Source organism: Cynara cardunculus, assembly GCF_001531365.2.
Source record: "Cynara cardunculus var. scolymus isolate 2C chromosome LG 1, CcrdV1, whole genome shotgun sequence".
Lineage (NCBI taxonomy): Eukaryota > Viridiplantae > Streptophyta > Magnoliopsida > Asterales > Asteraceae > Cynara > Cynara cardunculus.
Window position 1 is genome coordinate 47511179 of NC_037528.1, and position 18260 is coordinate 47529438.

The window sequence follows — 18260 nt, forward strand, 5'->3', positions numbered from 1 at the left end:
GTATTTTAATGTGATAATGATGTAAAATAAATGATGTATCATAAATTAAACAAATAACTATAAAAAGTATAAATCGTAAATATTAAAAATATTTTTTCATAATATATAATAATATAATTAAGTAAAAAACTATTCAATATTGGACTCGTTTTGAAGGTATTAACGAGACGATTATAATGGTGTAATTTGTTAAAATAAAATTGTATTTTTTAAACATGTTTGAATTGATATATGATTATATATGTTAATTTGATAAAGGTTTAAAATGAAACATTTAAAAATAAATGACGTAAAGTAAATTAATTAACTAATTATAAAGATATAAAATATAAATTTAATATTTTAATTTTAAAATTTGGTTGAATGTGAGAGGGGTGAGTATGTGAGAAGGAGAGTATGTGAGGGGAGGGGGTGAAAAATGAGTAAGGGGCTATCAATATCAACCCTTTTTATATTCACTTTTTCACTTTTTTACTTTTTCACTTTTTCATCCCCACCTCTCTTCACATAGACTCACTTCATCACATACACTCATCCTCTCACAACCGATTTTTTTAAAATTATAATTTTAAATTTACACTTTATACCCCTATATTTAATTAATTAATGTACTTTACGTTCTTTAATTTTAAATGTTTCATTTTAAACCTTTGTCAAATTAACATATATAATCGTATATCAATTAGAAAATGTTTAAAAAATACATTGTTATTTTACTTACACAATTATAATCGTCTCGTTAATACCTTCGAAATGAGTCCAATATTAAATAGTTTTTGACTTAATTATATTATTATATATTATATATAATGTGAAAAAATATTTTTAATATTTACGATTTATACTTTTATAGTTATTTATTTATATATATACTATATATTTTGGGGTTATGCTGTCTAAATTGCACTGTATAATATATTTTGAATTAATACGTTCTTAGGTTTTTTTGAAATATATATATACATGTATTAATTCAACCTTAATCTGAGTTTCTGGACAAGAAAGAGGGTAAACAGTTGAAATTGCATTCTAAAACCCATCTTTTTTGTCTTTTCATGGCTAATGATCTGTCAAATTTATAGTTTTCTTTATTGATTTTGAGTGTTTATTTTAAAACTCAAGTTTTTTTGGTTCTTTGCTCTTTGTGTAAATCGAATACACTTGTGGAGTCGTTTAAATATGTTGGATTTTAAATATATTATATTTTAAACTGTCATACAATTTTTTTCATCGATAGTCTGTAATTGGAACCATGACTCTTATTTATTCAAATTGTATTAATATGTAAAGACCAAGTGTAACCATCATCGTTAAATCTTATCTTATAAAGCCAGTGGAACTTCAAAATTGTTAAAATTCATGGCTCCCTCCGTATTGCGCGGGTACACAACTAGTATATATATATATATAAGTGGGATTAAATGAAAACCGTATAAACTAATTTTGACCAATAGAAAATTTTCTTTTTTTCTTAATTAAATTTAATCATTAAGGATAGATTTGTCATTTACATTGTTTTCTATTAAATATGGAAGTTATTAATATATCTTAATTAAGGTAACATAATAAAGAAAATTTTATAAATAATAATATTTAAATTAGAATTTGAAAAATTGAATATTGTTATTTGGTTTCTCGGTTTACTAGTGGTAATAATATAAAAATCGAAAATTATTATATTCATTAATCCACTAAATCAGTAACAGATCCAAACAAAAATTCATGAACCGATAAAAATATAATCAGATGTGAAACAGATTTATGTTAGATTTGTTCATGAAAACGTTCATTGAGGAGATTGTTTTATGAAACGTATGCAGATTGGTTCGTGAAAACGTTCATTGAGGAGCTTGTTTTATGAAACTTTTGGGGATTAACTGGTTGCGTAATATAATATTCTTGCATAATCTTGTTTTGTTATCAACAATTATCGATGAAATTGTTTCATTTTTTTTTTGATGATTTTGTTCACTTAATGGTTAAAAAAACATGTAATGGTAAATGCATTGACTCTATGAAACATGTTCGTATTGGAAGAAATTGGTTGATGAAATGGGTGCATAAAGAAAGTGAAACCATTTCATAATTGATAAGAAAACATTGTGTAATTAGCGAACAGTGAAACAATTTCATTACTGATGAAATTGTTTCAGTTTTTTAATTTTCTTTGGATGATTTTGTTCACTTAATGGTTAACAAAGCCTATAATGGTAAATGCATTGACGCTATGAAAAGTGTTCGGATTGAAAAAAATTTGCCGATGAAATGGGTGCATAACAAAAGTGAAACCATTTCATAATTGATAAGAAAATATTGTGTAATTAGCGAACAGTGAAACAATTTCATTATTGATGAAATTGTTTCATTTTTTTTTTTAATTTTCTTTGGATGATTTTGTTCACTTAATGGTTAACAAAACCTGTAATGGTAAATGCATTGACGCTATGAAACGTGTTCGAATTGAAAAAAATTTGCCGATGAAATGGGTGCATAACGAAAATGAAACTATTTCATAATTATTAAGAAAATATTGTGTAATTAGCGAACAGTGAAACAATTTCATAATTAAATTGAAACGGATCTATCTACCAATAACATGAAAATGACAAATGTCTCATCTAGCATTACGTTGATTTGTGTATTGATGAAACTGTGAAACCATTTCGTTCATGAAATGTAGTAGTAATTTTTTATTTTTATTATTATTCAAAAGGTTTCATTATATTAAATTGATTATAGTGTGTTTTATTTTTATTGTTGAACTATTTTAATGATGGATGTTATTTTTTTTATAATATTTGAACATAAAATTAATATATTATTTTACAAATGATTTTGTTTCATTAATATTACGATATACATGATATGGTTGTCATTAATATTACCACTAACAAAGTTACCATTTTGCTCTTTTTTGGATTATAAAATAATTTTTTATTTTTTTAAATTTTCTAATATAACCTAAACTAATCTTGACCATTGATCAAGAAAATGGATGAATGAGATTGGTTTACACAAACGAAAGCGATTTTCATTTGATCGCTCCTCTATATATATATATATGAGATCATATATATAGCCTTTTGGATGATTTAAAAAAATATTTAAGATATGATTCAAATAAATAATTGACTAAAATTCTTTTTCTTATTTTATTATTTAGATATCATTCTCGTTTAAACCTCATTTTAGATATTAAATCTTATAACTTTAATTATTTTATTTAAAAACCTAAAATTAAGTCGATACCAAGCATAAACACACATTTGATTGATACAAGATATATAATTTTTTTTGTCAAAGACCTTCCAGCCTAGTGGTAAAGGCTTGGGCATGACATAGTCATGAACCCAAGTTCGAGCCCTGGGAGGTGAGTGTTGGCGACATTTAAGTGGGACCATGTTTAGCCTCCAAATTTGCCGGGGATTAGTCGGGCTTTGGTCCGGACACCCTTACAAAATATATATATATATATATATATATATATATAATTTTATATATCAATTATAATTGTTTGATACATGTGTTAGTGGAAAACTTGGTAAGTTACCAAATCCGCCCCTAAAAATAATAAAACTAAAACCCAAATAAATCTATTATTAATTATAAGAGTGGTGTTTGATTGGTTTGAACTTGACTTTAAATGTCAAAAGTGTCTGGAGTTCTCAGGTTCAAATCAAAAAAAAAAAATAAGAAATCATATATGGCCGCCTCATTTCCTACGACGGGCAAAACTCCATTAATGGCCGCCTCAAATCTTCCTTTTCACACTGAACTCTCTTTATAAAAACCCTAGCTTGAACTCATATCCCTATCATCCCTTCAAACTACGCTCTCCTCTTATAATTAAAACCCTCGAAACTACTGATTATATTCTCCAAAATCAAAATGTCAGATTACATCTGTTTCGAAATCCAACAAGAAATCATCAAAAGGCTTCCTGTGAAATCATTGATTCAATTCAGATCGGTGTGCAAAGCATGGAAGTCATTGATCGATTCCTCTGAGTTCATTGCTGGTTACACCATCCCGCACACTCAGCCGCGACATCTGCCTATAAAGTACGAACTCAAAGATCGGCAAGAAACCGAGGTGAAATGTGTTTGTTTTGTCGATGATGACACTTTCCCCCACCAAAAGTTCGCTCCGACTGTGCCTTCGCTCCTCGAAGAGCTTCATCAATCGAGAATAATCGATAGTTCTCACGGCTTGTTGTGCTTTTACGGTCGTTACCATCGAAAGCAACGCGATTCGTGTCTCAACGCCGTAACAGACATGGCACTTGTGTGGAACCCTTCACTTAGAAAATCGATTGCAGTTGTCGTCCCCAATGTGTTAAAACCATTTTCAAGTGTCATTGGTTTTGGGGTTTGTCGTGGCACTGGTGACCCTATGCTTATCAGGGTTTCATATATTAGTATATGGGTTAAGTCAACAAGAATAAGCTGCATCCCATGGCAAGTTATGGTGTTTACATTGAGCTCAGGAGAATGGACAAGTCTATGTGGTAATCTGCCTCGTAAATCACTTGTATTCACATGGTCGTCAGCAGTTATAGGCCAGTTTATCTACTGGTTTGCCTTCGATCGGTTTGAGGACGATGGTCGATTAGAGTTTCGTAATCTGATCGTGTCATTCGATATGGGCACGAAGGAGTTCAGTGAGATACAGCTCCCAGATAGTTTGGCTGATATTGGTAGTTTGTTTCACCAGCCTGAATTAGCTTTCACCATCTCCAGGCTAAGGGAGTCGCTTGTTGTGCTTGAATACAGTTCGAATACAACCGAGCTTCAAGTTTGTGGTGTATGGATGATGGAGCATGGTGATCCAAAATCATTCACTAAGCTATTCACCATTAAAGCACCAGATGCAAGGATAAAGAGGACTCTGGGGTTCAGCAAGAGTGGCAAACCTGTGATAGAAAAGCAAGATGGTTTCTTATGTACAGCCTACGTTTGCTGTATACGAACCTTGTTCGGAGCACGTCAAGGATCTTGAGATTTCCGCAACCGAAGATTCTGTGTTTGTGAATTCGTACACGGAATCGCTGCTTCTGCTCAACGAGGAAGATGAAAGGGTTTATTCTGTGATGGCCTCATTGCAAAGTGTGGAGCTGTGAAGATTTTTGAAGCATTGCAAGCAAGGTATAGAGGGTGTACCATGCAGATTGATGCTTCTATGTTAGCTGTGAGATCAATGTTTCTAATATTAATGATGATGAATCTCACATTTTTTGGAACGGTATGCGTTTAATAACTTCAAGGGGGTTTTCGTTGTTTCTACAACAGATAGTTTTACTACAAAAAAATTGGGTTTATAGTACGCCACCAATAAATAAGCGTCCTAATAGACCATTTTATATGACATGATTTATAGAGCCAAAAAATAAAGCATCTTATTTAAAGGCGTTACAATAAATTTATAGAACGCTTTTAAAGAGCCATCTTCCTTCCAAGATGGAATATTTCAACACAGTTATTATGACGGGGGTTTCAAAATTAAATAATTAAATGGGATCATCGAATAGCCCTCAGAAATTAGTAACATTTTTTTGGCAGTTCACCGACAGGCTTTTAAAAATAAAGAAATGATTTAAGCCGTAAGTGCGGTTTCATTGTCATCGGTAATGGTCGTTGGTGATGCTCAGTTTGCTAGTAGTGGACGGAAGTTGCTACAGCATTAATGCTCTTTACTCGTAAGGTCCCGAAAAGGAATTAATATAAGTGTTACGAGCCTTAAAGGGACATGATGTGTGTTCCTTGAATATTCTCCATGGGGTGTTTGGGATTTTGCTTATTTGAAACAACTTATGTTTTTCTACAAAAGTATTTATCAACTTATTATAACTTAGAATGATTTAACTTCTTCAAAAACTCGTTATTACCGGTTTTGCACCGGTATATATAAGTTGTTTATCCAAACACTCAGAAGTGCTTATTACTGGTGTCAATAAGTTGTTTTCATAAGCAATCCCAAACACCCTTGTAATATAAGTGTTATGAGCCTGAATAGAAAAATAATACATTAATATGCACAGCCCAAGAACTTACCAAATCTGATGCCCACCCAATTACAAAGCCACCACATAAGACGAGTCTGAATTGTAGAGAGGTTGGCATACAAAGCAGTTATCAAATGGTTGGATGGCAGGATCATGTATCATGGTATTGGAAGACTTAGGTGAGCCCGACATCGTAGAACCTAAGAGATTTGGCATCACCATCACTAAAAGTGGAAAAGACGACATGGAAAGGACGACGTTCTTACTTTTTATTTATTTATTTATTTATTAAACTGTATATCCAACCCACCCGCTATGTGAGTCGACTAATCCCAGGGCAACCACCTACTTTGCAGATAGTGGCCGGAGTCACCGCATTTGAACCTCCGTAGTCACAAAGGGATTTTTAAGTGTGGGGTGCTTTTGATTGGTCGTTAAATTTTACTTTATTTCCTCGTCGATCATTGACATATTTACAAGGGTGTGGTATTTCAAGCATATTTCATTCGTCTCAGCTCCGATTTAAGCGATTCAAGGTTTTCTAGAAAGCCAACAGACATGCGTACAGTCTTCGTGTTTTGAGTTTTTCCAAAACCGAGCCGCATCTTAACCGAAACTGGTGTGGAAGTTAACAGAACAAAGCTGGACAGGAAAGGAGTTGTAAAAGAAATAATGATGCTACTTTAACCAATTAGAAGCTTCGGCATAGTGGCAAAGGGCATGAACCTTAATCGTTGAGGTGAGGGGTTCAAAGAATCTTTATTTTTATCATTGAGACTACAACAAAATTGAGTTTACAAGACATCCCAATCTCTAAGTGTTTCAATAGACCTCTTTATAAGACTTAATTTATAGGACCAAAATATAAAATGTCATATCTAAAGATGTTGTAATAAGTTTATATGACGCTTTTGGACGTCTTAACAAGTATTTCAGGACATTTTTAATACAAAGTGTTGCATTAGCAGCTTTATAGTTAACTTTTGAGAAAGTGTCTCATAAACTCAATTTTTTATAGGACAGTTTTTCAAATAGTGTCTCATAAAATTGCTAATGGGACGGTTTATATTAAAAGTGTCATAAAAAACTTATTACGACGTCAAAACGTCATATAAACTTATTACAACGTCTTTAGATATGACGCTTTATTTTTTTGGTCCTATAAACTAAGTCTTATAAAGAGGTCTATTAGGACGCTTAGAAATTAAAAGTGTCTTATAAACCCGATCTTGTTGTAGTGTTCATATTTATGTTCGTTTAAACATTGCTATGTTAAATCAAGAAATCAGTTGGGTTTAGGGAACACTCGGGATTAATGATTAGGGATGACCTTAACTTTTGTTTTCATAAAAGTTTCGTTTTTTAATTTTTCTTTTTTGTGATTTAGTTCAACTTTCCGAACTTCTAATCTTTGAAGTAGTGTCGTTTGTAATTAGACTGATGGGGGCTCTCACAGGTCTATTCCTTCCACAAGTTCTACCTACGCTTCCTGCTTATAAAATCTCTCTAGGGCAAGTTTTTATGAGATCCCCGAGCTCGTGGTCCTCCTTTGAGTTTTGTTGCCCCTTCCTTTAGTCTTTCTACCTTCTCTCCCGCATCAAGTACTTCCTTTTATCTTACGTCTACTTCGCCTGTGCTTTCTGAGTCTCGATTTTTAGTTAGTTGTCTTTGAGCTTAAATGACATATTTTTAGTAGTCAATTGGTTTGACTAGTGACTCCCTGAGAAGAACGATACCCAACTTACCCATTTACTGGATTAAGTTGTTTATAAAAATTAACTTTGTTGTGCGTTTAACGATGCACGCAACAAGTCTTTGACACCGTTGTATAATTTATATATATACTAGAAGGGTACTCACACAATGCAGTGAGATACATCTTGATTTTAATGTTTTATTTTATTATTTATCTTAGTCGATGTTATAATATCATCTTATGTGATTTTGAGAAACGATGATGTTTTTATATTTTGAATAAAATATAAATTTGAAGATATCATAAAAATTTGACAAAAATACATCAATATTAGTATTAAATTAACTATTTAAAATTCATCATTTTTTGTGTAATTTTTTAATTCAATTTATTTATTATAATTTAATTTAGGTACAATAACAAAATAATTTATATTTGGTTTGATTATATAATTTTTTTTATAAAGATAATAAATAATCATTTTGTTAGAACTTAATTAATTATCTTAATTATATTTTAGATTTTTTTTATTTTAAAATTAGATGTTTATCCTCTATTTGATTATCTTTATCCGTAGTTAGTAATACAAATTCAAACATCGAGCTTTAAGAAGTTGTACTTATGCATAATTTACTTGTAATATTGAATTTTAAGTAATATGCATCAATATACAGTACTTTATGCATAAAAAATGGTTTTTAAGAGTTATTGTCAAATGTTTTATAATATAGTATATGTATGTATGTATAATTTTATAATGTTAAATATTAATACACACACGCAAATATATTAAGTTAAATATATACTTTGTAGTATTTTTATAAGGTTATCATATATGTCATATATTAATGTGTAATTTAATTTACTTTTTCTATTTATCGATTCAACGAGTTCATTGTGATTAAATAAGAAACAAGACGAAGTCGGAAAAATAAAAATAACGAAGAGTATGTTTTACAATTTTTATATAGTTTTAAAATATGAACTATGGCTTGAAGCTGCGGCAAAGATTTCGATCCTTCCCAGTAAAACGTGGCGTGTTCGAATTCACGTTCTCCGGTCCGAAGGGATCCAGTGCCTAACTAACCGACTTATATTTAAAATAATATTAAATGCTCACTATTACAAATTAGATGTAAAAATAATTACTATATTTATGAAGTTATATTTTACATGTTTAATAATATTATTTATGGTTCAAAATGAAATTATATTTTACCATTTATTCATTACCCGTTTCGTTATCCGCTATTTTAGTGGGTAAGGTAGGATATAAATAATAGGTTTATGAGATGGATAATTATTCGTTTCGTTATTCGTTATTTTAAATGGATTGGATAACGGAATAACTCTTACCTACCCATACCCTACCCGTTGTCAGCCCTATGTACCAGTTTGTGAAGCATCTTCTCGTGAAAACCTTCTCGGTCCTCTTACAAAGTAAGGATTTTGGTTCCTAGTTAAACCAAACCAAACAAGTCCAGTAAAGTTGGGTCTGACCTCCACCCCGAAGAATAAATCGGTTGTTTTTGTGAAAACCTTCAACTTGCACAAAGTGTGTAGCGTTCTAGTTATTGATACCAAATCTGTTAGGAGCAATCAATCACAAAGTAGAAACATGTATATATTTATGTAATAAATTTACAAAAATGAAAGATTCTTGCACAATATCCATGTAATGAACATATATAAACGAACAAAACAATCTGTAAATCTTACTTGGAATTGCAAATTCTTCGTGAAAATAGAACGGGTTGAGGGGTATGCACTATCGCAGTGTCCTAAGACAAAATTCTGTCGATGGATCGGGCGTTTGTCTAGAGGATACAACAATCAATTCAGATGTAAGCCAACATGTTCCTAACGATTATATACATACATATATGTATATATCCATAGGTTTGTAAAAACTTGCCAAAATATGATAACGTCTTTACATGTCAGAAGAAGGAAAAACCTTTTTCATCATTTTAATTATGAACTTGTTCGTGTTTATGAAACTTTCCGTTTCAAACATTGGCATGTACCGTTTCCTCCTAATGATGTAAAGATTTATGAATATAAATAACTACAGGTGCTCATGGGTTGGGTTGTTCGGGTTGAAGGCATTTGAACAACCCAACCCAATGCTTACGGTTTGAAAAATCTTAACCCAACCCGTACGGGTTGATACTTTGGTACATTACAATATTTTTCTAACCTAGAATATGTTATTTATCTACTCATAATTTCTTTTTCATCATCAACCATTTGATACAACTTATCCATACTTCTTACGTATATCACATTCAGTTAATTTTCTCAATTTACATATATATGTTCATAGTTACTAAACATATATACGAATGAGTTATATAAAGATGTGAATAGATTGAAAATATATGTATATGAAGAGCATACATGATAGTGTAATTGTCTAATGTACATATTAATAGAAATTCAACAATCATATTAAATCCAAGAAATAAAAGGATATCGGGTTCATCGGGTTGGGTTTGGTTCAAATAATATCAACCCAATATCAACTCAATACCTACGGTTTGACAATTTTACAACTCGATTAGACATCGAGTTGTTTCAGATTAAGTTATTTCATGTTGGGTTGGATCGATCGGGTTGGTCGGGTTTTTGAGCACCCCTACAAATAAATAATATGTCGATGGGCTTTGGAAACCCAAGTCACTATTAATCCCTTTCTACAAAAGGAAATCACAACAAATTTTGCATATTTGGTCATTTTATACAAATATGTATGATAAAAAAAAATTATTATAAAAATATTTATTTTGTTCAAATATAAATTCTAGATGTTTCTTAGATGAAAAATTATTTCAATGTTTCATTTATGATTTACAATTAAATTATATATTTATTTGTGGCTCATGTGTATATAACTGGATAGCTATTTGGTTGGTTTTTCATTAAGTCTTGTAAGAATAAAGTTGTCTATATAGATTTCATCTGTATGTATTGATTGATAAAGTTTTTTTTTCTTCATAAACTCAACTCTCTATGCGAGCCGACTAATCCTAAGACGACCATCCACACCATATTTGAACCTCTGTTACACCATAAGAGATTTTTTGTTCGTCGTTCGATTTAAACCTGAGACCTCCTAATTTTTGTTAAGTGCTCCTTCTTTATGATATTTTTTAAGAAAATACTTCTCTTGTTCAAAGATACATGTTTGTTATGGAAAAGCCATATACTTTTAAAATAGATAATTATTATACTTTTTAATTACTTAAATGATTGTTTTATCTTTAATGATTAAATGAGTAAAAAAATTAAAAAATAGACATTTAATTTGAATTAAACTAAAATATAAATATATAAATATTTAATTTGAAACGAAGAGAGTATAACAATACAATTATTATTTTGTCATCCTAAACGTTTTTGCATCGGGTAACGGCTTATATAAAGAATTATTTATGCACCAAATACATGTGAAAGGTGGACATAACTCAATCCTATATATATATATATATATATATATATATATATATATATATGTGTGTGTGTGTGTGTGTGTATGTGTGTGTGTGTGTTCAAGAATGAAATCTTGTTCTTATGTTTAAGTTTAAAATCGGGGTTATCTTAGTTTTATCTTTTCTCTTTGTTTGGTAGAATAAAAAACATCGATGCAATGAAAATGAAGGCCCGACGACAATCATAAAACTTCATGAATAATAGACTTGTTTACCAAGAAGAATTCCGTAAAATCTTCCCCCTTTTGCCTTTAACTACATCTGAAAATGACATGTTACCTACGCTGGCCCCGAATAGTGTGATTTTCCTCCATGGTGATAAGGGCTATAAAATCCCGATAATTTATAACAAACTTTTCATGTTGATTCTTAGTGTAGTGCACGTCAATGCCATATTTTTATGAGTCTTATCATTAGGTTATTTCAGAAAATATATACAAAGAATCTTACGGATTTCCATTTCGTGGGCCATAAGAACTTGAAAGGACGATACAAGGAAGTCATAAATTCGGAGAGTTTGCTTCTATACAGAAACGTGTATCTTTTGATAAGTTTTTTTTAAGTAAAGATTCAAATTGATAAAACAAAAATTAGTTACAAATATTTGGTTGGCTTCACGTATGTCCCAAACTATCATTTCTAATACGTCTGTGGAGCTTTAGCAGTTACAATATATAGGCAAATTATCGTCTAAGAAGGGAAGTCATGCTAAGAAGCGTAAAAAGATATGTGAACTCTTGATTTCTTTTAGTCTCATGCTCACCCATGAATTGCGCTTTACAAGAGAATTGATCTGGTGCATCTCGGTACACCTCATTAATGTTGACATTTGGATAGGATTGATTGAGGGGTAGAGATCTCTTCTTACACTTCTCATCATAACTTTATTCTCAACGAAACTCAACCCTACATATATATACACACACACACACATGAGGGATCATGCATGTGAGCATAACAGTTACCGTAAGAAGATGAGAGCGCGTCTGAATATTTGGATGAGTTGACTTTTCAAGCTAACTTAATTTTGTTCTTTTCAGTACCCTTAACTATATTTGTGTACCTTCAATTACCTTCTACTATATTCATCTACCTTTTTCTTCAAACTTATATTCGCTTTTATGTCAATTTCACGAACTTTTACACACATTTAATCATTTTTCACATATATGAATATGCTAAAGTTTTAGTTATGATAATAAAAATAGGTAAATAAAAGTAGTTGAAGATAGATTAAGATATAAGAATGTTTGTTCTCATCTCATCATTACTCTTATTTTTATTGAAACTCAACCCTATATATATATATATATATATATATATATATAGAGAGAGAGAGAGAGAGAGATATATATATATATATATATATAGAGAGAGAGAGAGAGAGAGAGGGGAGGGGGAGGGGTTCACATGATAAAGGTAACTAAATAAAATAACACGAAAACGACCAAAATCACGTGCAAAATAACATGTGATTTTACACTAATGATCAAGGCAGGGGTGTGCGTGCGACGTGGCCCGCGATCTCATGTCGCAGCCAAAGTCGTGTGTATCATATGTGATTTTACACATGATTTTAGTGTAAAATCACCTATAATTCATTCATCTTTTTATTATCTTATTTGGTTATTATTTTTATGTAAAGCCGACTCTATATATATTTATATATACATTCCTAAAGTGGAGTGAGGGGTCGTTTATCAAACACTTACTCGGTAAGCATTTACCGTTAAAATTAACACTATCATTTACTTATCAAGGTAAGATTTTAGTGAACAAAAACGGCATCGTATGCAACAATTTACCCGATAAACGCTAACCATGGTATGAGTCGTCGTCCTCACTTACCGGGTAAGACTCCTGGTCCTTATCTCGCTCTTAACGGGTAAAATTCTTGATCCTTGCCGTATTCATCCGGTAAAGTAATGTGAGTTGGTAAGTACTTACCTGAATAAGTATTTGGTAAACAACCTCTAAGTATTACTAATAAAAATAAGCTTTTGAACTTGTTAAGAAATTATGAGCGTTACCTCAAGTGGTAAATAAAAGTTACGTCCACGAGTTGGTCCAAGTCTTATGATCAAGACCACTCGTGACTGTTATTTTCAAGGTCTCATACAATTAGTTCAGATGCATGCAAACAGACCCGAACATTCACAGTTATTACAAGGAAAAAAAAACCGACCCACCAAAACAAGAACTATATATATAAGGTCACAGAATCTTTCATTATTCAATATATTTCATAATCACAACGCATCAAATAACAAGAAACTCGGACCATCTTTACACCATAACATCAGACATCCTACCACCATCCCGCGAAAACGAAGGCGAAGACGACGACGACGACGACTTATTAAAAAACTCGATACAATCCGCAATGGCTTCGTTGTAATGAGTATTCGACGAGTAATAAGAAGAAGAGTTACACGAAGCGCGTGGAGGATCCGGGCGGTCGCACGATCGCCTCCTTACAGCTCCCGAACCACCGCCAGAGCTCGCGGTAGCCTTGGAAGACGGGATCGAGAACATAAACCGCATAAAAATCCGACGAAACCGATTGAAAATCTTCATGGGTAAGAAGGGGGGATACGAAGGAGGAGGTGGCTGAAGAGATTCAGCAAAATGAGGTGGTATTTGTATGGTGAATTGAGGGCTGAACATGTCTTAGGTTTTGGGGCTGGAATTGTCTCCGGGAAGCGAAATGTGATTATGGAAGTCGCAGGGGGAGTTGTATAAAAAGAATGAGACTTTGAGAGAATATTAACAAAAGAATGTAATCAAGTTCTTTCTTGTCTCTAACCATGTGCCCAAATCATACTTCTTTAGTTAATTAATTATATATTTCTTTTATTATAAATAAATTAAAACATCATTATGTTTGATTAATTTCTACACATATGAATTGCAACAGGGTTGGGTTCACGTGAGATAAGGCTGCCGAATCTTCATAAAAAAAAAACACTGTGAAGGTAAGTTTTGCTGTAAAGTTTCGAGTGTAAAAATTAGGCATGGGAATGGGATCCCCGTCCCTGATTACTTATCTCTATCTCCGTCCCCATTCCCACCGGGGATTATAATCACATCCCCATCCCCAACGGGGAAACGGGGATTTTTTTTTTTCCGTTTATGTACTTATTTTGAATTAAATAAGTGAAAGACCATACGTGTTTAAATCTGAAACATTTTCAATAAACCTAAAACCAAAATGAAATTAATTTAATACAAAAAAACACAACATCATATAAGAACTAATAAATTAAAACAAAATAAAAGTCAATTTAATCCAAAAAAACTTAAAGTCACATGTACCAAAAGATATTGAGTAATATAAAATCGTATAGAGTAATATACAAAACTTATCGAGTAATTGTATCTTGACTTGATATCCAAAATATTACATATTAATATCCAAAAAGTAACAATTTTAGATTATAAACCTAGTTAGGAAATAGGAAATTATGAATTACCGTTTTAGTTGAAATAAATAATATATATATATATATATATATATATATATATATAACGGGTACGGGACGGGGCGGGGAGTACCATATCCGTCCCCGTCCCCATCCCCAATTGAGACAAATGGGGATCCCCGTCCCCATCCGGGTTCCCCGACGGGTCAGGGTCCATTCTCATACCTAATAAAAATCGTGTCTCACGAATAACATTCTTATCTCACATGATCTCAAGTCAATTGCAATGAACAGTGACATGTTTTCGTTTTGTTTTGAAAAATGATAACTAGGTTTTTGAAATAACTCGACTTTCTATAATTTTTTAAATATATTAACAAATAATTAAAATAATATTAATTATAATATTTTATTTTGCAGCATAAAGTGTTTGTTTGGCCCAATGTATTATCGAATGATATTATTTGTACTAAAAGAATAAAATTCGTTCTCAATTATTGTTTTACCCAAAAAAAAAAGTCAAATATTTTTCACCCAAAAAAATTGAAATTGACTTCACTAAGTTTTCCTTATGTAAACTATAATTCCTCTAAAATAGAAAAGAATAAGGGTCGTTTACTAAACGTTTACTCGAATAAGCATTTATCAAGTTACTTTACCTAATCAAATGATTATAACAAAGACCAAAAATCTTACCCGGTAAGAGTGAAAGTAAGAATCGGGAGTCTTACCCGGTTAGTGAATATGACGGTTTTTACCTGATTAGTGCTTACTGGGTAGATTTTTACATACAATGTCGTTTTGATGGACTAAAATCTTGTTAGATAAGGTAAGTGATAGCGTTGAATTTTACTGGTAAATGTTTATCGGGTAAGTGTTTAGGTAAACGGCCCCTAAGAGTGTGACATGTTCTGCATGGATAGAAATTGTGACCTTGTAAATTTCAAGTTCTGAGTTGTCAATAACTTTAATGATGATTTTAAGTTGATTTCGAATTTATTAAGACAACGTATTGCTCTGGGTTTTAAGATTAGTATGTCTTTCTTCGTTAAAAGTGATCATGTACTTTAAAAATGGACAACGGAGGAAAACATGGCCGGTTCTAGCCACGTGCAGCCCGTGCAGCCGCACAGGACATCAAAGCCTAAAGGGGCATCAAATTGTCATTTATTTCTAGTTTTGGGTTTAATAATTTGGGAATTGGACAACTGAGCTTTAACTATAAAAGCAGGCCCAAGGCTAGTAGTGATGAATACTGAATGCACATCGTTGGAAAATGTTTGAAATTTTTTTGTTTGTATAAAGTTGTTTGTATGAATAAAGTTGTCTGTATGAATTAATCTGTTTGTATAAGTTGGAAATTTTTTTGTTTCGGAGAGTTTTTTTCCCTGATGTAAGGAGCGTTTTTTTAGTTGGAAATGACATGTTTGGAAGAAAAAAAACTTGACTTTCTATATAAAACTCCCCCTATAAGTTTACTGGATAAGTCACTTTCTATATCATTAAGCCACTACGAAACAGTCATGCATAGTTGAGCGAATAAGTTGTTAGTTCCATTAAACTTATTAAGCTGCTAACAAATAGGCTCGTAGCCTTTAGTCGTTAGACCTGTAACTTTTGAGTTTTACTTTTTACTTACTATGATAATCATTTGGATGTAATTTACTATTTTAGTTAAAAACTAATTACAGTTTTCCTTGTTTTTTAAGTCTCATGTATTGAAATAAAGTTTCTATTTTGCTAATTTCAATTTGGAAAGGAAAAAAAATGGAAAAGAATGAAGCACGATCTTAATCCGAGATTTATTATTTTATCATTCTACATTTTGTATTCGGGGTTTGGTTTTTATTCCCCCCATGGTATATTTTTAATATAATTAATAAAAATCAACATATGGATGATACACTTAGCTTGAATAGGTACTAAACTCTTTAAAAATCGCATGTTACGTTGTTTCACTAGCTTAAAAAAATAGGCTTAGAGACATTTTTTATTATTTTCGCACAGGGCATCAAAATCTTAGGACCGGCCCTGGAGAAAAACATATTAAAATATATATACTTGAGATCATCTGAGACAAAACAGTTTTTGTGACACACTCTGAGCCATTAAATGGAAATTTTTGATCTCGTCGAACATTAACAGCAGAAAACACAGAACCTTCACGTAACTAAATTTTCACATGAAAAAAACAACTTTTACTTGAAAAAGTTGAACCTTCAGATTTAAAACATGAAAATCACAACAGATTTTTACATGAAAAACACACCGAACCTTCGTATTCAGTATTTGAACCTTCACAGCATATCCCAGTCTCACGAAGAGTGGTTCTATCACATGAACCTGATAACTCTACTTTTTGGAGTATAGGTCAAGTCTGTGTATATTTCAAATTCGTTAAACCCTGTATCTCAATAAAATATATTGGTCCCCTTTGATTTGATTTGATTTTATATTTTTTAAATAAATAAAAAAATAAATAGGGAAATGAAAGAAAAAAGGCAAAGATAAGATAGGAAGTACAATAAGCAAATCTCCTTTTGGTTGTGAAAAGTGGTTGGTGTTGATTAATGATTAAGCTTTTCCTTTTTGTCTGGTGACTTAACTCAATAAGATAACACTTCCTAGCCAATGAAAACTTAAAAGACATCATTAAGTAGGCTTAATCTTGCTTAATGATTTTGTTTCATTTTTAATCAACTCTTTACTTTTGTTTTTGTTTTCCTTTACTTATGGAATCTAATCACAATGTTACCTCAATTCTATCACTAATTTGCTTTTCAAGTTCATTGTATTTGCAATATATTAATATCCGATTTACATAGGGCCGTTGAACGGATCATTGATCTGAAGAGATAGAAATACAACGCAATGATGCCTGATATAATCAAAACATAGTTGCAAATGTGTGCAACTAAGCAATATATATATATATATATATATATAGAGAGAGAGAGAGAGAGAGTTTGGTTCAAATACTAACCAAGACTAACCATTCATATTCCATCTTTACTTTATGTTCAAATGTAACTCATATATTAAATACAAGGGTAATTAGGTAATTTGACCTTTATGTAAGCCTCTAATAATTAATCGGGAGTTACAAATCTTAAAGATCTCACTAATTGATCATGATGTAATTCTGAATTTTATCTTCATACGTGTTCATGATTGTAATTTTCAAGTGATGTTCTACATATGATGATATTGTTTTTGTAAGTGTAAGAGATTTATGTATCGTCCGAGTAATATGGATAATCCTATTGTAAAACATATTGACAACAATGGAAATGAGAAAGTTAAAATCGTCTGCGACTAAGGTCGGAATTCGAATTCCGATAATGAAGAAGATGATCAAAGCGTTCTTATTGGTAAGTGACTAGTATGACATTTCATTTTGTTTAAATGAACACATATCAAAGGCAATAGATGTTCATATCGATACATATGAAAAATCACATCACATGAATATGAACAGTATATGTGATTCATGTGAACACAAGCTTCGTAGGTGTTCATGTACATACAACAGAGTTGATTCCTGAATATACAGAAGATGTTCATACGGTTCACATGTTGTTCATATGTCTAATCTTTTTTGTTTGATGTGTTTTGAGAATATACACAAGTTGTTCATATGTCTGACAACT

General features: G+C 31.5%; 2 protein-coding genes across 2 annotated transcripts; one reads left to right on the top strand and one right to left on the bottom strand.

Annotated features, from left to right (window-relative positions):
* Positions 1 to 3888: 3888 nt before the first annotated feature.
* LOC112506811 (putative F-box protein At3g16210) lies at positions 3889 to 5119 on the top strand. Its single transcript, XM_025111095.1, has 2 exons — positions 3889 to 4914; positions 4949 to 5119. The coding sequence occupies exons 1-2, from the start codon at positions 3889 to 3891 to the stop codon at positions 5117 to 5119; spliced, it is 1197 nt and encodes a 398-aa protein (XP_024966863.1).
* An 8355-nt stretch (positions 5120 to 13474) lies between these two features.
* Positions 13475 to 13765, bottom strand: LOC112506821. Its single transcript, XM_025111107.1, has one exon. It carries the CDS (start codon positions 13763 to 13765, stop codon positions 13475 to 13477), a length of 291 nt encoding a protein of 96 aa, XP_024966875.1.
* Between the last annotated feature and the right edge of the window lie 4495 nt (positions 13766 to 18260).